The 24,517-nt window shown below is 48.0% G+C and overlaps 3 protein-coding genes and 1 pseudogene across 11 annotated transcripts; all 4 read left to right on the top strand.

Moving 5' to 3' along the window:
• The first annotated feature begins 877 nt into the window (after nucleotides 1-877).
• Nucleotides 878-3,876, top strand: LOC117857085 (uncharacterized). Of its 8 annotated transcripts, none has more exons than XM_034739571.2 (8): nucleotides 878-1,150; nucleotides 1,247-1,311; nucleotides 1,788-1,956; nucleotides 2,065-2,153; nucleotides 2,322-2,454; nucleotides 2,751-2,843; nucleotides 2,944-3,046; nucleotides 3,358-3,876. In XM_034739571.2, exons 1-8 carry the CDS (start codon nucleotides 1,007-1,009, stop codon nucleotides 3,732-3,734), a joined length of 1,173 nt encoding a protein of 390 aa, XP_034595462.1. In that variant the 5' UTR covers nucleotides 878-1,006; the 3' UTR covers nucleotides 3,735-3,876. The 8 variants fall into 8 exon arrangements, with proteins under 8 accessions (XP_034595462.1, XP_034595463.1, XP_034595466.1 ...); XM_034739572.2 differs by lacking the exon at nucleotides 878-1,150 and adding an exon at nucleotides 1,584-1,707 and having other exon boundaries at nucleotides 1,300-1,440; XM_034739575.2 differs by lacking the exon at nucleotides 878-1,150 and adding an exon at nucleotides 1,584-1,707 and having other exon boundaries at nucleotides 1,300-1,440; nucleotides 1,769-1,956.
• A 3,386-nt stretch (nucleotides 3,877-7,262) lies between these two features.
• Nucleotides 7,263-11,869, top strand: LOC117858088 (ras-related protein Rab7). 2 transcript variants are annotated; one of them, XM_034741085.2, is made up of 7 exons: nucleotides 7,263-7,494; nucleotides 7,682-7,708; nucleotides 8,113-8,212; nucleotides 8,315-8,461; nucleotides 10,129-10,209; nucleotides 10,286-10,431; nucleotides 11,019-11,364. In XM_034741085.2, the coding sequence occupies exons 1-7, from the start codon at nucleotides 7,439-7,441 to the stop codon at nucleotides 11,026-11,028; spliced, it is 567 nt and encodes a 188-aa protein (XP_034596976.1). In that variant the 5' UTR covers nucleotides 7,263-7,438; the 3' UTR covers nucleotides 11,029-11,364. The 2 variants fall into 2 exon arrangements, with proteins under 2 accessions (XP_034596976.1, XP_034596975.1); XM_034741084.2 differs by lacking the exon at nucleotides 11,019-11,364 and adding an exon at nucleotides 11,439-11,869 and having other exon boundaries at nucleotides 7,267-7,494.
• A 4,167-nt stretch (nucleotides 11,870-16,036) lies between these two features.
• LOC117856475 (calcium-dependent protein kinase 6-like) lies at nucleotides 16,037-17,791 on the top strand (annotated as a pseudogene).
• Nucleotides 17,792-19,965: 2,174 nt separating this feature from the next.
• LOC117858534 (uncharacterized) lies at nucleotides 19,966-21,197 on the top strand. The gene is made up of 3 exons (XM_034741616.2): nucleotides 19,966-20,331; nucleotides 20,493-20,642; nucleotides 20,822-21,197. The coding sequence occupies exons 1-3, from the start codon at nucleotides 20,015-20,017 to the stop codon at nucleotides 21,015-21,017; spliced, it is 663 nt and encodes a 220-aa protein (XP_034597507.1). The 5' UTR covers nucleotides 19,966-20,014; the 3' UTR covers nucleotides 21,018-21,197.
• Nucleotides 21,198-24,517: the final 3,320 nt, after the last annotated feature.

Below are 24,517 nucleotides of genomic sequence, written 5' to 3'. Positions count from 1 at the left end.
ATTTAACAGCGAGTGTCATATAAGGAATCAAAGTTATACCCGGTGTCAAATAGGGAACGAAAACTTTTTGAGAGCGGAACGAGTAACTTTCTGGTGTCAAATAGGGAATTATCTCTAGACCCATCCCCAGATCATCTTCCTCCTCCAGCTAGCCTCCGCCCCCGCTCCCTCGTTCTCCCCTCGATCAGCGGCCGCCGCGCCGCCAGTCCACCGACCACCACCACCCTTCCTCCTCGCCCTTTCTAATCTAGCGCTCCTCATCGCCCCCCGCTTCCGCCCACCGCCCACCGGGTGTTCTACCATGCCCGGGCGGCAGTGCTCCCGCGCCGTCGGCTAACCCACCGCTACCGCTAGGCCTCCGCGCCATCCCAGCCTCCTCCTCCTCTATGACCACCGACCATTGGAGCCCCCACCCCAGCAACCTGAATCCTAACCTTAGCCCCGCCGCCGCCGCTTGCACCACCAACCCGGTAGGCGGTGACCTCGCCGCCGACCGCTCCTCCTACCCTCCACCCCTCCTCAGCTCTTACTCCGGCACGCGCGTGAGACTGGCGACGCGAGTCGGTGTTGGCCGCGCGAGCGTGGCCACGGTTGGTGGAGGATGAAGAAGAGATCGTGCGGCCCTCGTTGGCCGCACGAATCTCAAACATGGGAAGCCAAGTTGCTTCCGGAAGCCAGATAGATTGGCGGCGTGTGCCGCACCTACACCGTGGGCCGTGGCGGCAGCACACGAACGATAGGCCCAGAGGCCAGAGCCCGGGTTCAAACGTCGGCCCGCGTGTGGTCGCTACAGAGTCCACCAGTCGCAGGCGCGCGCGCCCTCCCCTCTCCGGCTCTCCCCTCGAGGCAACGCCAGCCACAAAATCAACGAGGAGAGCAATCGGCACTCGGCAGCACGCACCGCCGCCGCCCGCTGCCCACCTGCCTACTGTACTCGTGGCAGACGCACCAGCAGACACGCGGGCCGGCCGCCGCGCCCCGTCCGTCCTCCACGAGCCTCTTCCGGATGCTGCTCCGACTAACGTGCGCCCGCCCCGCGCCGTCCGCGGCGGCCCGGTGGAGACCGCCTGGGCGGGCGCGGCCGGCGCCGCGGTTCCGCAGAGGGCGCGCCGCGGCCTCGGTTGAAGGCACCGGCGCTCCGAGCTCTCCGGTATAGAGAACTCCGCTCACGCTTTGAATCTCTTGTTTCTCCTGTAACTCCTAGGCCTTACTCTTGGATCCATTTGCGTTCGTACGACCGTTGCAGCTCCCGTATGACCCTTTGACGGACCTCCTCGGCCCGGACGTCGGCACCAGCTCCTCACGCTCACAGTACGTTTTTTCTTTCTCCCTTCGATTGGCATGCATTTATGTGCTTGTTGGACTGCTTGTGGCCCTCGTGCCCATTAGGTGATTGAAGAATTGGGATTGTTGATGAAAGGTGCACTGGTCTTGAAGTTGGTACGTAGAATTTGTGTTTGAACTATGGAAAATCACTCGATTTCACCATTAGGTGATTTGCCGCAACAGCCTGTATACTAAACATGGCGCTTCAACCTAGCTGCTAACGAGTTGTTTTAATGGATTTGGGTATGTCTTGCTAGAAGTTTGGTATAGAATTGTTGCTTATGCGAGGGACTGAGGATCCAATTGTCCAAGGAAAATGGTGAAATTCCAAGTTTCCAACAGAGTTTGGACATTTGTAGTGCATGCCATCAAAGCGATTGGGTATGAGGGTTGCAGATTTGGATTCCTTCAAAATAGAGTGGTGATTCTGATACTTTATTAGGTTTGACTTTTGGCTGCAGGAATACAGCACCTATTGCGGAGAAGGGGAAACTGAGGTCCTGGGTTGGTCCAAATGGGCAGTACTACCGTGAGCTGCCTTGCCCTAGCTGCAGGGGTAGAGGTTACACTCCATGCAAGCAGTGCGGAGTAGACAGATCAAGCTTGGACTGCCCTATGTGCTATGGCAAGGTGAACCTTCCAGATATCTTGTGAGTCATCTTGAAGGAGAAATAGATGAATCCTAAGTACATGTAAATTTCAGGAAACTATAAATTTATTGCTATGCATTTCTATCAGGGCATTAGGATGTGTCTACAATGTGGCGGAGATTGTGTGATATGGCAGGAATCTATTGATGAACAGCCATGGGAGAAGGTTCGATCAAGGTATCTTTTCTACAACTGAGACTAAGTTTTGGTTTCAGTTGTCCAGCCCATCTGCATTTAAGTGTTCTAAGTAAATATTGTTAATGATTATTGCTTATTCAAGTGACAATGTATGGCATGGCTTTTTGCACTCTGGACAAGTTGTCAGCTATCCTTTTGTTTTTGCAGTTCTCCCTTGAAAGTAAAAGAAGACGATGAAGTTGACAAGTTAGAGATAAAGATCAACACTCCAAAAAGATCAAAGCGTACTTATCCTTCACCTTCACCAGAAGTTGCCCTGAAGATTAGCAGATCATTAAGAGTAAGTAATGTTTCCTTACATGCTGAAAGACACATCTATACACATGCGGCTGCACTTTTCTTGTCAATAAACATTGTTTAAAATGCAATCTGTCATCCATGTTTTATAGGACGACAAAACATACATGCACCACTAAGACAGAAGTGCCTAACTAAATCCAATGCACCTTACCTGATTACGATTGACAATGGAGCCTTTTTATCCCCTTCGATACAAAAACTTTTGAGCTCTATGAACTTGCTTTGTAATCATTTCCTTTTTCTTGTGACTTTGAAACGGCTTAATATTAATTGCAGAGTCTGAATGCTCAAACAGGATTATTTACTAAGCACATGAAGATTATACACCAAGACCCCGAATTGCATGCTCAAAGAGTTGCTGCAATCAAGGTAAGATGCCAAACATTTTCTTTTTAGCGACATGTTCTTGTTAAATACAATAGTTGATTTGGGCATGTTCATTTTTCTCCCTCTGCTCTTGAACATGAAGAGAACAAAAGGTACTGCTGCTGCAAGAAAGCATGCTTCTGAAACTCAAAAGGCTTTCTTCAGTAACCCGAAGAATCGGCTCAAGAGAAGCATTGCGATGAAAGGTTAATGATATAACTTTATCTTTTACCTGCAAGCATTCATGTCAAGGGTAGGCTATGTTTTACAGAGTTTGACATTAGCCAGCTACAGCCTTTATGTTCTTAGTTAGCATGTGATGTCTAATATACAACTCCCTCCAGTCACAGATAAGTGATGTTTTTTACATTGGATAGTATGCGTTCCAAGCCAAAATATTAGTACCAAAATTGCCTGTAGTTTTCCCTTGTTAAATTTTTTTATGGCAGAATTGTCTGAGTTCCACCAACATTGACTTGGCATTTGATGACCAACATTGGAACCTGATGCTTTGCAGGGGTGAAATTTTACTGCAGCAGATGTGGGCAAGAAGGACACAGAAGCTTCTATTGTCCAACAGTGAGGAAAGATTCAGCCAGAGTGCAGTTCAAATGCCGGTTATGTGGCATGGAAGGGCATAATAGCCGAACTTGTGGCAAGCCAAAGTCAGAGAAAGAGCAGCGGCGACAACCTCGGCACTGCAGCCGATGTGGTGAAAGGGGGCACAACCGCCGCAACTGCCCTAGATCTACTGATGCGGATATTGGTGCTTCAGGCAATATGGTTAACAAAGTTACTGGTCCTAATTCAGGTACTTATTCATGTAGTTTCTGCTTAGAAAAGGGGCATAATAGACGAACATGCCCAAAAAGAAAGGCTAGCTTAGGAAAATGAAAACTGTGAGCACACAATTTTAACTAAAGATAATGTAAAATGTTTCAATTGGATTTTGGGTCATAAAAGCAGGAAAACTTTGTGGAAACTGATATGAATGATGCAGAATATTCTATTGAAATCCAATGCTATCATTGTAACATGCGGTTGGCTGGAACAGGCACAGCAGGTCTGGAGTACCTCTATGCAACAAACTGTTATGTTCATTAGCACTGACACGGAAACATGCTCTCTGCTGTCCCCTCTTGTTCTGTTGGTGGCATGTGAATTATCTTTAACTGTCTAAACACAAAATGCCCTAAATAGCAGAGTGCAGTAGAGGATGCTCTTGTCCTCGTGCAATTTGGAGAAATAATCATAGTAGCCTCATTACCATGTGTTGCATTATGATCTAGGATAAAAGGACCATCCTAAGAGAATATTTTTTGTTTCTTTTGGGAAATGGTTGGCAGTAGGAGTTGGCACTGAAGAGCTTCAGCATTTGCAGATGATCTTGGCAGCCATGTGCTGTCTCATGTCAAAATTAGTAACTTTGTTGATGATACTCTATTGCAGCCATGTCACATCCCTGTGCAGCCTCTTCCTGTGTGCCTGTAGCAATATTTACAAATGATGAGGTTAGAAGTTGAGTTATGATGTTCTGGTTTATCTTCTGAAGGAATTTGCGAGCTGATGCTAGTTCCTGTAGTGGAGTTTTATGATTGTTGGATTGGATGGAAGTAGAAAATGTACTGACATAGCTGAAGTGGTAGCCCCATCCTATCCCATGCTTCCCACATCTTCCATTGTAATACTGCATATTTGCATTTATCAGCCTGAGCCTGCAGCGACAGTTTTGGGACTACTAGTACATAAAGTTCAAAATATTCCATGAGTACTTAAGAACACGTCTTGAGAAACCACTGCTCTTTCTGTTATGCGTGCCATATAGCAAATATAAGGTAACATATACTCCCTCTGTCGCATTCTGGCTATGTACTGGGACAAGTACTCATCCAGGTACATAGATAGAATGCTCATCCAGGTACATAGATAGAATGCCTTATATTCAGGACAAAGGGAGTGGATGAGATTTGAATGTTAGTGAGGACTACTCCCTCCGTTCCAAATTTTATAGATCGTTTAATTTTTCTAAGTTCATAGATATTATCATGCATCTAGATATAGTGTATGTCTAATATCTATGAATCTAGAAAAGCCAAAATGACCTATAATTTGGAGGAAGGGAGGTTGGAACGGAGGGAGTATTTGCCTTACTCATGCAAGGTACTTTCCCTTTGTAAGGTTTTTGTAAGGTTCTGCATTATATTCGGTTCCTTCTCATATGTTTTAAGTTTGCTTTTCTACTACTGGTTGCTAGAAGAAAGCAACAGAGCACATTTCATCTTCAAATTCTTAACCTCCTTGTTTGCGTAATCCTGCTTAGCAAATTTTTAACAGTATTCAAAATCCAGAAATCCGTATTGTAGGTGGTTTGTCCCAATACTAAAACTAGTCCACATATGAGCATATGATGAGGAGGCAGCAGCAAGAGCTTGCCTTGCTGCCGCCTCCTTGCCATAGTTTCCGAAGTAGACCATTTATTAATTGGGATCAAAAGTGGCCTGTCTAATTGATACATGTGCATTTAGCATAGGGATTCTGTTTGTCAGAATGAGTTGGCAATAAGTTTATTTAGCATTTAGCATCCCCTGCATATTTTAGGACCTGACTTCTGTAGTCGTTCCATAATTGATGCTATGATATGAAAATGATATGGATACTCCCTCCATCCCGCAAAGAGTAGGTTACTCCCTTCATTCCGCAAAAAGTGTCTTTTTATGTTTATCTTAGGTTAAACTAGTATCAATATTTATAACACTAAATATGATGTTATGAAAATATATTTTATAATGAATCAGATTCTTGCTACACATAAAAAATATTGATATATTTTTATATAAATTTAGTTAAATATAGGAGGGTTTGATCTAGGAGAAAACTAGCGGAACGAAGGGAGTCCGCGAGAAAAAGTTAGGCAAGGTGGTTTTCCTGTACGAGGGAATAACTAGAGGGTCTAGGACCTGGAACCGTGCGATGTTTAGTTTTCCCTAAAATCTCAATTTTGGCACTATGCAAAAGAAGATTTCCCATCACATCAAACTTGCGGTACATGCATGGAGTACTAAATGTAGACGAAATAAAAACTAATTGCACAATTTTGTTGTACTTTGCGAGACGAATCTTTTGAGCCTAATTAATCAATGTTTGGATAATAATTCACAAATACAAACGAAATGCTACATTTGCATATTTATGACAAAATCCTAACTTGGCACTCCCAAATTGAGAACTAAGGGGGTGTTTGGGAAACACCTCCTAAACTGTAGGACACGTCACATCGGATGTTTAGATACTAATTAGAAATATTAGATATAATCTAATTATTAAACTAATTGCACAGATGGAGTCTAATTCGCGAGACGAATCTATTAAGTCTAATTAGTCCATGATTTGACAATGTGGTGCTACAGTAACCAGTTGCTAATGATGGATTAATTAGGTTTAATGGATTCGTCTCGCTAATTAGTATAGGGGTTCTACAATTAGTTTTATAATTAGCTCATGTTTAATACTTCTAATTAACATTCGAATATTCGATGTGACACTTCTAAAACTAGACCTTGTTATCCGGAACCGAAGATGATCCCACGCCTGCTATCTGCTGAGCTGCACGAGTTTCAGTCCTCGAGCCTCGCACGATCTTGTTCGTGCCCGTGTATCTCCAGATCCAAGGGATGTGTCTCCGCCATGCACGCGTCCGTCCACCAGGCTCGTCCGTTCTACTGGATCCTGTTCTGACAGGCACGAGGCGAATCCCACGTCTTGCTCGATCGGTTGACTCATCATCCATCCAGATCTAGATTCCCGTCCGGACATCCGCTGATCCAAACACAGGCACGAGCGGCTCAGGGCCGACGTGAGTCTTCCAGCTTCGGACGTTTGATTCTTGAGCTAAAATCTGTTATTGTCACATCGAATATTTGAAGAGGATTAAATATGAATTAATTATAAAACTAATTATAAGATGGAGGCTAATTCACGAGACGAAACTAATTAATCCATATGTTTACTGTAGCATCATATTATCAAATCATGAACTAATTAAGTTTAGTAGATTCGTCTCGCAAATTAATCTCCATCTATACAATTAATTTTATAATTAATTAGTACTGCGTACGAAGCATTCCTCTTTGAAATTGAATTCAGCCGGGCGGGCCTGCGCGACCTAGCTGTGCCTGGCGCGCGGCGCGGCTTGTCAACCAATCCTACGGGCGCCTTAAAAAAAACTATCCTACGGGCTACGGCCACTACCCCAGTCCCAGACTCCCAGTGGTGGCAGGCACCACCGCGGCACGCACCTGCCCGTCTTGCCGCCTGCCTGGCACGTCCTCCGCAGCTCCGCTCCCCAACGCCAAAACCGCACGGCCAGCTCGCGTCGCCTCACGTCACGTCTCCTCAAATTTAAAGGCCAGGACAGGATCACATCGACCAGATCGCATCATCCATCCGTCAGAAACTCAGAATAAAAAAGAAATAATAGGAAAATCAAATCCATCGCCTCCAGCACCTCCGTGAGCTTCCCCTGCTCCTCCTCTGGATTTCATTTTCGCTCCCCGCACCAGACGACAGGCGGCGAGGGGGGCGATCGCGATCGAGCTGCCATGTCGACGTCGCGGAGGCGAACCCTCCTCAAGGTCATCGTCCTCGGCGACAGCGGGTCAGCCCATTGCTCCCCTCCCCCTCCCCCTTGCCCCTTTCTCTCGGATCCACCCGCGTGTGGATTCCCGGGTTCCTGTTGTGATTCCTGGGCAGCTTAGCGGTCCGATTTGGATGCCGTTGCTGTAACCGCTCTGTGGATTCTGGTCTGTTGGTTTGATTTAGTCCGGTTTGGTTGATCTGTGCAGGGTCGGGAAGACGTCTCTGATGAACCAGTATCCTTGATTTCATCTCCGACGCCTCGCGTTCGGTAATTAGGTCCAGTTTGATGTCCGTGAAGTTGGTCCCAATTCAGTGGATTTGTTGTAGGAACGCATCACTTAGTTTAGGGGTCTGGAAATTTGGATTTCTGTGAGCTCTCACTTGCAGTCAATAACTGTTTAACTGCATTTTCATACTACTATTTCATTCGTTGTGCTGTGCGTCAGGGTGACCCCTGATTCTGTGAATCTCGTTCTGAAAGCTCTGGTACATTCGATCATTCTGATTCCAGTATGTGAATTGAGGTTAAGATGATGCAAATGCTAGAAGAATCGAGTATCATGACGTATCCAATGTATCTAAAATGTTGGGCATCTTTTGTACTTTGGGTGCTATGATGTTCTTGACTTTCAGCTAGATATGTCCACAAAAAGTTCAGCCAGCAGTACAAAGCTACAATTGGTGCAGATTTCGTCACAAAGGAGGTTCTCATTGAAGACAGGCTAGTCACGTTGCAGGTGAGTGCCACTTTGTCTCCCTGAGTTGGTGAGCTTTCTCAAAGAGAAGGGAGATGCTGCTGCTGCTGCTGCTGTTGTGGTCACGTGTTGCTTTCATCCTAGATCTGGGACACCGCGGGGCAGGAGAGATTCCAGAGTCTTGGTGTTGCATTCTATAGAGGGGCAGATTGTTGTGTGCTCGTCTATGATGTCAACTCTAACAGGTCATTCGATACACTCAACACGTGGCATGATGAGTTCCTCAACCAAGTAAGAATGTCTTATCTTACGAATTATTGTGATATTTGATCACAGTTATAGATATTTCCTGTAGTGGTTTCGGAAAAGATAGTTATTGAGAAAAGATAGGTATCAATCTTAGTGCATTTCATCATTTATCATCTCGACAGTATTTTACAAGCTGACAGCTTGATGTGATGTTGCCAATAGTTTTGTGAAGCTTGAGTATGCGCACATATCTGCATGGTTTTTTAATTATAGGTGTTTGAAAATATGTTGAAGTTAGCCTTGCCTAGTGTTTTATGAATTTTGAATTTGCAGCATATGTTTAACTCATTTTATGCTGTCATTTTTTCCTCTCGATTTTCCCACTCTCAACCTACCATGTTTTGAACACATATAAGCTGCAAGGAACCCTATAAACGAATTATCAACATTTTTAACGGAATAAGTATATTTGATGGTTCTAAAAATTCTGGTGATATCTATGAATTATCTCTCCTAGTTGAGTAGAAGTTAACAGATAAGACCGAATTTTGCATTGAAGTCTGATCTAAACAGAACACAAAGGAAAGAGAGGAAAATCTTCTTGAAGTTTGAAATTGTATGCCTATGGAATCTGATACAAATTTCCTTAATTGATTTTAATCTATTCAATCCATATGAAGTTTCAAAAATTCTTACATGAGTATTGGTGTGTCGAGCTTACTACCAAATATTGTGGGTTGGTGATTACAATTTTTTATACCATGAACTGTATGTCATTTTCATTCTAAAATACCTTACTCTTAAATAGCTGATCATATTTGGCTAAAAATGGATTAGCCTAGATCATATAGTTTTTACTCCTGTCCGTGTCTTGCGATCGCTTGACTGTGAGGATGTGTTCAGGCAGGAACAACAGTCTGTGCTCACTACTGTTACTTTGGTAGTTCGCTCTGAACTATTACTTTGGCAGTTCAGTTTTCTTCTTGAACTTTGGCAGTGCTGACATTCTGACTATTGGGATTCTTTAGTTGTACTGATTGAGCTTCTACCTTGGTGCATAACTAGCAAACAAATGAATGTTGAAATAGCAAACAGATGTGTCAAGTAACTATTGGCGTCCTAAAGTACTGTTACTATGATGACATGATTGTAGTCTACGTCTCTAATGACATATTGATACAGTTATGTTCTTGTTAAATTGTCGGCTATTTTCTATGAGTTGTGTATATCCAGTCAAGAATTCATTAATGCATGATAAAACAATGCAACAGAATCATAAAGCGTAGTTTTTGCCATTTTGAATTGTAATCCATGACATAAACTCGTTCTGCTATATTAGAACAGGAAGCTTTGATAATTCTGCAGTTCGCAGCTTGCTGTATTCTGTATCTTGCTTGCAATTCATGTTATGCTGTAACAACTAAGGTACTATTTGTGCTTGTTAACTTTGTTAGCTATCCTGGAACTCTTAGACATTTTATATATATGCAATGATGGCCTTAATCGATTTTACTGTAGTTGTTGAGTGGAATGGAAAACCACCTTATGTTTTAGTATGTTTTATCTGGGGATCTGGTTGTTGTGATGTAATAATATCTGAATCCGGATACTGTAACATTTGTATCTCTTATAGCCAGATACTAAATGTGTATTTCTATTGCATCTCATCCATCTTGATTCTTGACAAGGTTATTTTCATTTCTTTTCAGGCTAGCCCATCAGATCCTAAAACTTTCCCCTTCATCTTGCTTGGTAACAAGATCGATGTAGATGGTGGAAAAAGCAGAGTGGTTAGTTTTGTTATTACATGATGATTTGTAACTTATGTCTCGATATGCCAATACTTGATTATTATGTTTCTCACAGGTTTCTGAGAAGAAAGCAATGGAGTGGTGTGCTTCCAAAGGCAACATTCCTTACTTTGAAACTTCTGCAAAAGAGGACTACAATGTTGACAATGCATTCCTCTCTGTTGCCAAGCTTGCTCTAGAGCATGAACGTGATCAGGACATGTGAGTAATTTCATCCTCCTTAGTTTGTTGTTTGGTAGGGAGCTCATTCAATCCTTGGAGTAAAAGCATGTGTTGTTAATATATATGACCAGACTTGTTCCCAGCTGCACTGCATTTTTTTTAAGTCTTATTTTTAACTAAGCTCATTAGTCCTTTCCTGTGCAAGATTTTATACACCCCACCCATTTTGTGCAACCTTGGCTCTAATTTACTGGTTGCTACTATTCTTCAATCTGTCAAAAATAATTTGTGGATAGCATTTTGTTTAGTTTTCTCTTCTTGCTGTACAGTGTTTTATTTTTATGTTGAGCTTCTGCCCTTGTATAGTTTTCTCTTTCTTCTTATTTATTTAATATAATACCACAGTAGGGACTCACCTACTGTTTCTGCTTTAAAAAAAATAGTTTTTTGTTTAGCTAGCTTTTAGATATTCTGCAATACATGTAGATGGTCTGGAAGTCCTATTTAACTCGTTTGTATGCTTTCTCTCCCAGTCTAACATTTTACAAGCTTTATTGTTAATGAATAAGGTTCTATATGTGCATAGCTATTCTTTGCTGTCTTAGTGATATCTCTTTATGTTGTAGATGCTATTGATGAACTTTTCTGTAGACAAAGGAAAACTAGTAGGTTATAATGATGGAACATTCTACACTAAAGAAGCTACCTCTGTGAACATCCAGAAAGATGACCCATATTAGTTTTGCTCTCTGCTGACAACTTGACATAGGTATCTAGGAACAGATACGCTTTGTTCACTAGTTGATTCATGCAAGATGAAACAACATATGTATTAGAGCAGATGTATCACCCTTAACATATCTGAAAACAGATGGTTAAGGGAACACAGAACAAGGGAACACTTTGTATTAGAGCAGAATCGCATATGTACATCGTTGGTTTTTGTTATATTTCGTTACATTGTTTCAGCAAGATGAAACAGCTCCTGCACAGATGCTAATTTTCCTATTTAGCTATTGATTTACACCCGTCTGTCTGCTCTTCAGCTACTTCCAGGCTGTTGCGGATCCGGTCCCGGAGACTGAACCGAGAAGCGGATGTGCATGCTAGTAGTTAGTCATCATCCTCGTCCCTTCCAGATTTTGCTTATTGATTGTGGCATTCTTTTCGAGTGATGCCGAGCAGGCATTCTTTTTAAGTGATGCTGGGGCAGGCATTCTTTTAGTTTTCACAATGTACACTATTGTTCCAGACTTCAGTCATCCAACTCTTGCTTTTGTAGCGATTGTACTATATTTAGCGACGGTGTTTTCTTCTTCTTTGCGAGCCCTGTTTCTTGGTTTGGGCAATAAGAATGCACGGAGGTAGACGATTCAGGATGTGGCCTGTGAAAGGTCAAACTCCTAGCCTCGGTTGTATTCGTCCGGTTGTAACTTGTTGACCTCAAATGCGTTGAGCTCTCGTTGATGCAGGCTTATCGCTGTTCCCTGCCCTGGTTGAACGTGCGCATTTCCAGTTGAATGATCACGTTCGAATTCCTTGTCTGTGGTTGGTTTGTGTGGTCTAAACTCCGGGTATTGCATCGATGTAATTCTTGTAGAAGCGAAGTTGCATTCCTGACCTTGTTTCCAGGAATTGTACGTGAATCGCATTTGACTGTGACATCCTTCCCGGCCCGGATCTTGCTGTGCCGGTGGCGAGAAGGTTCAGAAACGTTTCCAATGGAATTTTCGCCGAGACAGATCATTCTCCTCACCATGATTGTCTCTGTCGTCGTACTGCTGTGATTAGTATGCCGGCATGCATCTCCACCGCCATTTGTAATTCTGCATGACGTGACATGACAGCGGAAGATGTACCGTGAAGCAACACAGCCCACAAACGAAAGGGGTGTTTGGGAGTGAGAGGCTAAACTTTAGCTCCTGTCACATCGAATGTTTGACATTAATTAGGAGTATTAAATATAGGCTAATCACTAAACTAATTGCACAGTTCCTAAGCTAAATCGCGAGATGAATCTATTAAACCTAATTAGTTCATGATTTAACAACGTGATGCTACAGTAACCATTCGCTAATGATGGATTAATTAGGCTTAATAGATTCGTCTCGCGATTTAGGCTAGCAGTTCTGCTATTAGTTTTGTAATTAGCTCATATTTACTCCTCTTAATTAACATCCGAACATTCGATGTGACAGGTCTAAAGTTTAGCCCATCCCTCTCAAATAAGGCTTCAGTCGACAAACGGATGGGAGTACACGTTGCTGAAAGCTACGGACGCATGTCGTTGCGCGCCAATGCAGTGTATGGGTTGAAGGCTGATGCTGAGCCTCTCAAATGCGCACGTGCTTGGATCGCCGGGGAGACTAATCCTAAACCTAGACTTACGACTTTACAAGGGGCTACACAACAAAAGGAAAATGTGGTTGAATGAGTGAAAAGGCAGCTAAGTAATTAGGGCGTTAAACATTGGCTGATGAAATGGCATAGCTAATCTGCAATGCTCTTGATATTTCAGGAACAAAATATAAAGAGGACAAATACTTTAGGATTCACCATTAAAGAAAGAGGCCGACTCTAAAGTGAGGTAACTTGACTTAAACCCCAGCAGGCAGGATGGCTAAACCTAAACAGCCTCCCCACACGAGATTATCAGGGGACTTTGTTGTGCTTGTTTGACGGGAGCTAAGCGAATCAGTCGCTCTTCTGAAACACCATATGCTTGGACACTTGGTGATTAATGAAATAATGAAGCCTGTTTCATTCGACGGCGTCATGTGCAGACAGCAGACTGGTCGACCTTTCTCAACGCTCGCGGTGGATGATGGGAATATCTGACTCGATCTGCTTTTCTCCTTCCCATTTTGAGAAGCACGATCCACTGACAATTGGCACGGCTAAACACTCGTGCTGGTCTGCTGGATGACTCTGCGGTGCCACAGAAACGCATGCATTACGCATGCCTGATGCTTAAGACTTAAGAGTGGCATGACATGGTTGCTCACTTCCATTGGCGCATGCAGGCTCGACTGCGGCTACATGGTTTATGATCTACAGGATTACTACTGGATAAACTGTAGAAACATTCACCCTGATTCTCCTCATCAGGCGGAATTCGAGTGAACCAAAATGTTTTACGAGGAAGGACCAAGATATGGGACTGGGAAAAGGTCGAGAAAATGCATCAGGCCATGACGAGAAAAGGGTTACGTGCACTATGTTTAAGGTTCAATCGAGTTTAGCATATATAAGCACTTTTTCCCCGTGGTGTGATGGTGCACCGAACTATCGTACTCTACAGAGGATACGTCGGTTTCCTGGTGACGCAAGCTAAGGGCGTCGAAGACATCCATCTCACTGTTTGCAGCTTCAGACGACCGTTCTGTGTGTTTGGGGTTGGGTGCATCCCCTTTCAACTCAGAAATGCATGCCCACTACAAGCTAGCTTTCACCTTGACTTGCTGGCGCCCTGGATCCTGTGGGCAACTGGGCAAATACGGGAATGCGACTCGCATGAAAACGAGCCATTGTCTATGTTCCTGGCAGGTTCCGAACAGAATAGTGCGTGCTTGGAGTTGAGGTGCAAATCTACAACAAGTCTGCAGCAGTGGATTGTGTGGGAAACATAGCGAATCAACCGGACAGGGACGCCAAAGGGAGCAGTGTCCTTCGAATCAACGTCACCTGGGCATACGCTTATCTGCTGTCCACTGATTAGAACGGGATCGAGACGCACGAACCAAAACTAGCGCAGGGTAGTGGGCAAGGATCCACATCAAACACATAGCTAGTATGCATGCCCCACTCGGTCACATCGACAACGCCTTCCTGGAAGATTGGAGGCTGCGAGTTGGAAGGCAGGCAGCCAATTCGGCATCAGAGCCTCAGAGGCAGAGCAACTGCGACGAGCTCCTGTCGCCTGGACAAGCAAGATAGAAGCTTCTGTGATCACCGATCGCTGTCCGAACCGCAGAGCACGCTGACGCGACGTCTTTGGTTTCCTCTGCGTGGGGGCGTGGCTACTCCAACTGAGCACTGTGTTTCCCACGCAGGTACGTTCCGTTTGGTCCGGGCAGACGGGCAGTTGCAGTTCCATCATACTCTGCCATGTTCGTACTGGTACAACCTCATCCTCTGTTTTTCGTCGAAACGAACGGTTCGTCGGCTCGTCGACTGCGTCAATGTACGGTTGCAGATTCAACCTGAGCATTCATTTGAGCACCGGTTGGCGTGCACGTCTTCGCTCCTAAAATTCATATCACATCGAATGTTTAGATACTAATTAGGAGCATTAAACATAAATTAATTATAAAACCAATTGCACAGATGGAGATTAATTTGCGAGACGAATCTATTAAGCCTAATTAGTCCATGATTTGACAATGTGATGCTATAGTAAATATGTGCTAATGATGGACTAATTAGGCTTAATAGATTCGTCTCGTGAATTAACCTCCATTTATGTAATTAGTTTTATAATTAGCTCATGTTTAGTTCTCCTAATTAGCCTCGTGACATGAATTTTAGACCGGACTAAAGATCAAACACAAGCTCGAAGAGACGGTGACCTTACACAGGAGTAGTCGGCGTCGTCAGTCGTACTGCCATGACCTGACCTAAAAACGATGTCGAAACTTCCACGTAGCCACTGGCCAGAGGTATCGACAATCGACCATGTGCCCGCAGCCTAAGAACAGCGAACGGCGCGAGCAATTTGCTCTGGCAGCGATCGATAGGGCAGGGCGCACCCAGACCAGTGCAGCCAAGACCCGGCCGGCCTCTTTAGGGGCCGTTGGATACACCCCGCTAAACTTTAACACTTTTCACATCGAATGTTTGGATACTAATTAGAAGTATTAAATATAATCTAATTATAAAACTAATTGCATAGATGGAGTCTAATTCGCGAGACGAATCTATTAAGCCTAATTAGTCCATGATTTGACAATATGGTGCTACAGTAACCATTGCTAATGATGGATTAATTAGCTTTAATAGATTCATCTCGCGAATTAGACTCCATCTGTGCAATTAGTTATGTTTAGTTTTTCTAATTAGCATCCGAACATCCGACGTAACCTTGCTAAAGTTTAGCATCTTGTATCAAACACCCCTTTACGCTGGCCAGAGAGACTGGGGAGTGGGGATCGATCAATCGTAGGGCAGGGCAGGTTACACGCGTGTAGGTGTAGCCGTCCACAAAATGTCTCACGAAGCAGCGCCACCACACACACACAAATAGCAAGGTCAGCCACACGACGTATTCAACCGTTACCTTGTCCGTTGGAACCGCGGCGTGACCGAGCGGTAGATGTTTCCATGTTGGTGGCCGCTGCAACAGCTGACCGGCCGGCCGGGTGTGTGGAGCCTGCGTAGTAGAGTGCATGTATCCAGTATCCTCCGGGTCGTCTTCTGGCTGGGCTGGGCAGGCATCAGGAAGGCAGGCAGCGCCGGTCTCTCGTGAGCGTCCATGTCTACGTATCTATACCGCTGTAAGATTTGGAGGGCTCGGAGAGCCTCAGCGCTTCAATCCTATCAGTCCTTGACGCGTGTCCCGTTTTTACCGTCCAGCTCGCTTGCCGAAAACAATGACGCCGCCCAGGCCTCGCACGCGGCGGAGGCATCGTCGGTGCCTCCACGACAAATAAGTTTCCCCTGCAACAACTTACAAAAAAAATGACTTCATATGCTCACCCCCGAGGACGTCGACGACGTGCGCCGCGAGGCCCACATCATGCACCACCTCGCCGGCCACGCCGGCGTCGTCTCCATCAAGGGCGCCTACGACGACCCGCTCTACGTCCACATCGTCATGGAGCTCTGCGAGGGTGGCGACCTCTTCGACCGCATCGTTGACCGCGGCTACTTCTCCGAGCGCAAGGCCTCCAAGATCGCGCGCGTCGGCGTCGGCGTCGTCGAGGCCTGCCACTCCCTCGGGGTCATGCACCGGGACCTCAAGCCCGAGAACTTCCTGCTGCTCAGGAACAACGACGGCAAGGACGGAGACAACGACGAGGCGGAGCTCAAGGCCATCGACTTCGGCCTCTCCGTCTTCTTCAAGCCCGGGCAGGTCTTCACCGACGTCGTGGCCTCCCCCTACTGCGTCGCCCCCGATGTGCTCTGCAAGCACTACGGCCCGGAGGCGGACGTGGGGACGGCGGGGGGTCATCATCGACATCCTCAGCGGGGTGCCGCCCTTCTGGGCCGAGACGCAGCAGGGCATCTTCGACGCCGTCCTCCGGGGCACTACCGACTTCGACTCCGAGCCGTGGCCCGCCATCTCCGACAGCGCCAAGGACCTCATCCGCCGCATGCTGCGCTCGCCCCCCGCCGATCGCCTCACCGCGCACCAGGTCCTCTGCCACCCGTGGATCTGCGAGAATGGCGTCGCCCCGGACCGGCCCCTCGACCCCGCCGTCCTCTCCAGGCTCAAGCACTTCTCCGCCATGAACCGCCTCAAGAGGATGGCGCTGCGACGTCCTTCAAGCATCAGGAAAAAATCGCCGTCACCTGCTTCGCCCGCCCGCCTGCGCTGCCCCTGCTGCTGGGGGCCCGCGCTGCCCGTCCCCGCCGCTGGGGCCGGAGCCGGCCGACCGCGCCGACGGGACCGCACCGCTACGCCGCCGCCGCACCGCTGTGTCCGCCGAAGGGGTCGGAGCCGGTCGGCCTTGCCGCCGGGGTGGAGCCACCTGGCCACTCGCGCCGCTTGGGGCCGCCGGCTCGCTCCATCGGGGTCGCGCCGGCCCAGGGAGCCGCGCCGCCCGCCTCCGCCGCCGCCAGGGCTGGGGCCGAGGTGGCCGAGCCGGCCTCCACGCCTGCCGCCTCCGCCGCTGGGGCCGGGGCCGATCTGGCCGCGCCGCGTCTGCCTCCGCCGCCGCCGGGACCGAGCCCGAGGTGGCCGCGCCGCGCCTGCCTCCTCCGCCGCCGGGGCCGAGGTCGCCGCGGCGCGCCTGCCTACGGGCGCGGTGGACGTTCTTCCTAGTTGTCTCATGCAGCCATACTACTCCGGGTGCATGAAGTATTACTTTTAGAGCAACTCCAAGAGCTCCTCAAAAAATTCTTTCTCAAAATGAGGTATTGGGAGCTATGCTAAAAAAATATTTCCCCCAAAAACATATCAGCCCACAGCAGATCGCTAAAAAACTACTCCCCAATAATTCAAAACAGGTCACGTCATCGAATTGGTCCATTAAAATCAGTTAATTTTTTTTCTCCAGTACCGTGTCCAGTGCCCCGTCAAAATACTCCTCTGGCATCCTATCACTCCGGTGCCTGTGCGCACGGAGGTCTCACGCCGCCGCCCCTGCAAACTGACGACGGACGACTGACGCCGGCCGCCACCCCCTTGCGAACGGACGATTGACGCGTGCCCCTGCGCGCGTGCCGCAGGCAGGCGTGCGTCCTGGATCCTCCGAGTGAACCATGGATAAGAGTAATGATTACCGTCGTTTTCACTGCACCTGAAGGTCTCGCTACTAGAAAGGCCGTTCATTTGGGACAGGATGGCGCCAGGCAATGTACATTTCCAAATCTAGTAGGAACTTATGGATTTTCAAAACACAATTATATTTACATTTAACTTCAGCTACCAGAAGACATGATATGGAGCATACACAGCACATGGCTTCAACTACCAGGTCTATGATGTGCCTTGCAGTTCATACTTCTCTTCTCTAGCAAGACTTCTGCACAAGATATGACATACTAGGGTAACCATCCCCAAGCATGGATCTGATGCAAGAAAACAATTTTAGAGGCTGCTCAAGTTCATCCTTGCAAACATTCCAGAGAGGGCCAACAAACATAGCACAATTTAGGATAATATCGCAGCAACCACAAGATGGTATTGAATCCAACGTCTAAAACACCTAACCACCGGATAATCGTTAGGCTTTAGCAAATAAGCAGACCTGAAGCAAACCATCTTGTTCTTGCGCCGAATCAGAAGCAGGGCTCCCTCTTCGGCAGCTTCAGCACTAGGCAAAGGACGAGCCACCTGAGCAGTGCTCCCTGTCACTGTCCCTTGGTCTGGAGGAACACCAGGCGCTGCAGCAGGGGAACACCACGCGCCGCTGCAGGGGAACACCAAGCGCCGCCTGTGGGGAACACCAGGCACCACCGCAGGAGAATACCTGCCGCCGCCGCAGGGGAAGACCTGCTGTCGCCGGTCGGGGAAGACCTGCCGCCACCGCAACTCGGGGAAGGCCGGGCGCCGCCGCCGCTCGGGGCCTGCCGTCGCTCGGGGAACGCCGCCACCGCCACCGCTCAGGAAGTCCAGCGCCGCCGCACGGGAAAAAATGGCGCGCGGGGAGGAAAAAAGGGCGCCAGTGTCTATCGCGGACGCGCGCGGAACGGATTGGGGAAGGAAGTGCACCGCGCATATTTACGGGGAAAAAAGTAGCGAATGCGGGTACACGCAAATTTGCGGGAGGTTTAGGGGAACTGTTGGAGCAACTTTTTTTTCCCAATTTTCCCTATTTAAGGTTTTAGGGGTAATTTAAGGGAGCTCTTGGAGTTGCTCTTAGGCTTGTTTTAAATCAAATTATCTTAAATTTTATCAAAATTGATAAAAGAACGCATCCAAATCTATGACACGCATAATAGATTCAATCATGAGATATATTTTTTAATGATATACTTATTTGTTAATTTTTCTATAAATGTAGCCAAACCTAGAGGTAGAGGCGGAGCTTGAGGAACATATCGGGCACCTAAGAAATTAACCATAGTGAAATTAGGAAAATATTGGGGGACCAACCTAAGAAATTAATCATAGTGAAATTGATGCTTTTGTTAGATAATCTCCGGTGAAAAATACTCTTTTGTAAAGGAAAGTTTCTAAATCAGGAGCCATGTCCCCTTTGGCCACAATGAAGTTCCACCAGACTTAAAATAAATATAAAAGTAGCTATGTTTTAGGATAGAGAAATTGCAAAATTTTCAACGAAATTGGAAACACATGCGTGTCCCACTACCGAGCAAATTATTATTAGTGTGCAAGCATCCAAGGCGCGGTGACTAGATGATCACGTGTTGCTACTTGGATGTCTAAGACAAAATCACTGATCGACGGCACGAGCGGTTAATAAACTAGCCCTTACTTGAATTCGTCGTCACGTATACTCCTGGTTGTAGACTCGTAGTAATAATTTTCGAATGTGACGTAACGTTATTTACACGGGCTCCCGCCTCTTGCCGCAGCCGCAGCCGCCGCCACGTAGGCCCACACCGCCAGCGCCACCGCACAGACAAGGAAGTTGGAGACATGGACGGACAGAGACCTTTTCCTCCGCCACGCACGCACGTTACGTACGGATCCCCAAAGTGGCTGCCAGGGACCGCGGCAACAAATCAACGATCCGGAAATCGGAACGGGGCGGCTGTGTCCTCCTGCCGAAGCTTCTCCGTACGTGCGCCCAGCTAGGAAGCCCCGTGCGAAAGCCCGCGCCCGCGTGCGACGTCCCCGTCGCATCCCCGCGCGCGCGCCCACCGCCCACGCCACCAGAACTAGCGACGACGCCTTTGGAATCTTTCGGGCCGCCGCCGCCGATCCCCCGGGCGCGTGCTATAAAAACGAGCGCTTCGGCGGGGCATCTCTGTATAGCTTGCAGCTGGTCGGCCCATGCACATGGCGCTAGCCTCCTGCAACTCCCTCGCCGACGCCGTCTTCCTAGACATGGCGTATCGCAACCCGTGCGACGGTGGCTTGGCATCCACCTTCTACGGCGGCGCTGGTAGCCCCGCGGCAGCTTTCCTTCGGCCTGCGTTCGGCGCGGCCCCCGCCGACCTGGCGCCGCAGCAGCGGCAGCCCGACGCCTTGGAGTGCCTGTCGGACGACGGCGTCTCGTCGGTTGTAGTGCCTGGCACGTTCGGGACGCCGCCGCCGCCGCCACCGCGGATGCCGGTCGTGCCGGATGCCTCGGGCTACGCTCATGCTAGGTGAGTTTCGCGCATGTCTAGACTAGACACTTGGTGCACTGGCGTGGTACAGCTACTGCTAGAGAACTTTCTTCTTCTTCTGGGTGCATCTCGGTTGAGTCGCAAAGCATGGGCACGTGCACGTTTTGACCAGCCGGTTCGTGAACCTGGACATTTTTCAGGGGTACGGCCGCCGTGGCGGGGGAGGGGTCGACGCCGAGGACGACGGACAGGATCGCGTTCCGGATGAGGTCGGAGGAGGAGGTACTCGACGACGGCTACAAGTGGAGGAAGTACGGCAAGAAGTCCGTAAAGAACAGCCCTAATCCGAGGTACATGTTTAAATGGGAACAAAAGGCAGCTACTATATATACACTGCTAATTTGTAGTGTATGTCAATTTGAATATGCCAAGAGAAAATGGATGAAGAGGAAGAATTTACGATGGATTGAAAGTTTGTTTGGAACTGCCGGCCGGACTGACGAGCCTTCAAATCAATCGTTGATTACAGGAACTATTACCGGTGCTCGACGGAGGGCTGCAACGTCAAGAAGAGGGTAGAGCGAGACAAGGACGACCCGAGCTATGTTGTGACCATGTACGAGGGGGTGCACAACCACGTTAGCCCCGGCACCATCTACTACGCCACCCAAGACGCCGCCTCTGGCCGCTTCTTTGTCGCCGGGATGCATCAATTCGGTCCTTGATGATTAAGCACAGCAAGTTAGCGCAGATGGACATACTGACTACGTATAGCGTAGACACATCCAAGTATACATTATCTTAATCAATCCGCTCAACATCGAAAATTAACATGGCTGTAATATCTCAAGCTGGCCTCTTAGCGTTTTGTTTTATGGTGAAGATGTTAAGTAGTTGCCCCCACACCTGATTTTCTGCTACTAATTATCGTACTCCCTCCGTCCCAAATTATAGGTCATTTTGGCATTTTAAAGTTCATATTATATATTTAGATACATAGCAAAAGCAATAAACTTAGAAAAGTCAAAACGACCTATAATTTAGGATGGAGGTCGAACTTCCTTCAACCTAAAAAGCAAACATTTCCACTACTACAGAACAAGCTATTACCAACGGACTTTCGCCGTCGGTTTAGGAGCAAGTAGGGGCAGTGGCATTTAAATCGGCGGTGATGCTCCTTCTCACCGTCGATTGGTAGCTAAAACTGACAATGATACTATCACCATCGGATTTTAACACCAACCAATAGTAAAACAGGACGTGGACTTGGAAAAACACTTCGATCCACTTAAATCATGCATCTCAGGTCCGTTGCCTTCTCCCTTCCTCTACTAGCCTCCCTCCTCCTCTCTCCCTCACGCCACTTCTATATCTCCCCCTCATCTAGAGGTTGCTCACTCCCCCCCCCCCCCCCGCGCGCTCTCCCTCCCACTCTCCCGCTCTCCCTCCCTCCCCTCTCCTCCCTCCCTCTCTTTCTGCTAGCCGTTGTGCAAATCCGCCACCTTCGTATGCCTCCCCTCCGCTCCCCCCTCCGCTTGCCCCTCGCTAGCGGCGGCGGCGGCGGGGCTATGAGAAGTGGCAGCGGGGGTGAGGAGCGATGGGGCAAGATTTGGAGCAACGAGGTGGGGCTTCGACGGTGGGTGGCAAGGTGGGGCTCCGAGGGCGCATGATGAGGTAGGGATCCGGTGGCCGGGGGCACGTGGTGAGGTGGGGATCTAGCGGCTAGCGGGCGCGAGCTAGCTACGACGGTGATGATTGCGGGTGCGAGCACGGTGAGATGGGGATCCGGCGGCCGACGGACGAGGGATGTGGCTGTGGGCGCGGGCTCCAGTAGCACGGGACTATAGCGCTCTATCTCTCCCCCTGGGTACTGCAGCAAGCGGCATGTATGGGCAAGCAGGGTGCGGCTAGGGATTCTTTTTTTATTTTTTTAATAGGCATCACCGCCGACCTATATCCGCCGATGGTGATGCAGGTTTTTGGGACCATCAGGTGATGCACTGTTTTGCAGTAGTGTTCGTATTATGACTACCATTCCATCCATTATTGTAAAAAGAGTATACTTCAATTTTAGTTCAAGTCACACTATCTTAAAATTAACACATGCATTTAATCTCACATATGTTGATACTCTTCTCTATAAATTTGGTTATACACTTAATATCGTTTGACTAACGACAAAACTAAATGATACTTTTTTGGTGCATTCTGAAAAAGAAAAAGGTTTGTTGGAACTTTACATGGGAAGATAGGCATTACAGTTCCCAAGTGAGTGTAGGTAATTTTCATATGGGTTTAACCTGAGCACTTTGGGAAATATTTTTCTTTTTATTTGTTCACATACCTATAGATAATTTAATCTGTGGCACTATCCGCTTCAGTTAAAGGAATAAGATATCTATATGCCACTCATGTCACCCTCACGGAGGCGATAGAAGCCGGCATGTGTGCCTCACACGTCGGAGTTGTCTTCTTCCTCGTATGCTTGTCCAGTTGTCCTTCTCCCTCAGCACTTGTTATCATTGTGCCTCACCTTTAGTAGGGTTAAGCTTCAGATTTGGGTGCTAGGGTTTTGCATTTGGGGATGAATCGCTTGAGCTTGAGAGGGATATCATTGTGCCACAGGGTAGCCAGCATACGATGAGTTGTGGATAGGAAAACAAGAGCAACTAGCTATGGGCGATGGAGGGTCGTTGGTAGTCACAGAGGTGGCAGAGGTGCTATAGCGACGTTCCAGATGTAGTTAGGTTAGGGTGGTCGTGGGCGCCATGACTATAGGTCAATCTGTCACATATGCAGGGTCTACCTATCAGCTCTCTCTTCCTCCTCTCCTTCCGTTTGACTCCCCCGGCTTCCTCCTCTCCTGTTAGCACGCCGCCGCCGCCGGGTTAGAGCTTCAAGGTGGTGCGGCGCGGGGGTGTCCTGCCGATGAGCACTCGGGTTAGGTTTTTTGCGTTTTGGTGGTTCGGGGCTGTCAGGGGGAGGTTCATGGCTGCCGGCCTTAGAAAAGGGGGGATGGGGGGTAGGGAGGTCCGCGGAGGAGGCGGGTTGCGAGGCAGCGCAACACAGCAGCGGGGACGCCGCCGGCCGGGGACGGCGGGTCGACAGCCGGTGAGCTAGGTATGGGTGGGCGCGAAGGTTGGAGGTGAGCTCCTTGGCGGAGCCGAGTTAGGGCAGCGGAGGGTGGTGGCGGCGGAGCCGGAGGAGGAAGGCAGCGGGGGAGCCAAGTTAGCACGTGGGGGGAGGGGGAGGATCGCCGGCGACGGGAGTCGCCGGAGACGATGTATGTGGGCGGCACGGGGGCGTGCGGGGTGAGGAAGGTGGTAGTGGCATGGGGATAGGCCGGCTGCCGTCGTGGGCCAACGACAGTCTTGGGCCGTGTGCTCACTGAAGGCGACACTGTTGTTGACGCTCGTTAGTGATACCTTTTTGGTACCATTTAAGTGGTATTTTTAGACTTATTCTTATACTAACCCGCCACTTGGCACCTGAAAAAATCCCATATTCGCCTATGTGTTGTGTTTTGAACCATATTGCAAAAATCATATGAAATACAACATAAATGAAGGGTTTCTCTACAAGTTGGATTTGGGTCCAAACTTTGGATATTGGAAGGCTCAAACACGAACATTAAACTGCAGGCTCGCAGGAGGAGCTGAACTTGCACAGGGTGTACCTTCCTTCTCCGAACTCTAATTGGGATGAATTTACAGGAAAAATTGCATGCCTCAAAAAAATCTACAACTTTCATATGAAGCGCTCGGGCATTGGAGGCTAAAAGAGGGTAGGCTGATCGACCTATGGGGATCCAGGCCAATTGGCCTAGTCCGTTTTCGGCCCCGATTGACCTCCCCTTTCATCAGGAGGAAGCCCACGATATTCCTAGGGTTTTTCTCCAGATGCTTCGCCTCGAAGGCACCCTAACCGATGCCACCAAATATAAATACCCAAGACATTCAACAAGGAACACAACCCGATGAGTTTAGACCTAACCACCGCCGCCACAAGATGAGAAACAGAGATTAGATCAGATCACCTTAACGACCAACGCCGGCGAAAGTTAGGAGGCGCAAAGAAGCCTCGACCAGAGGAGCCCTAGGCCAATCGGCCTAGGGTGTTCCTGCACCCCCTCATCGCCATCTTCAGTGACGACGTTCTCCAGAGTCTCCATCACCCCTTTGTGCATCGATCTTTGTAAGATGATGGGGTAAAGCCTCTATTCATC

The sequence above is a fragment of the Setaria viridis genome, chromosome 5 (genome assembly GCF_005286985.2).
Source record: "Setaria viridis chromosome 5, Setaria_viridis_v4.0, whole genome shotgun sequence".
NCBI lineage: Eukaryota > Viridiplantae > Streptophyta > Magnoliopsida > Poales > Poaceae > Setaria > Setaria viridis.
The sequence above is the reverse complement of the archived record's forward strand: the minus strand, read 5'-3'. Positions and strand labels throughout refer to the sequence as shown.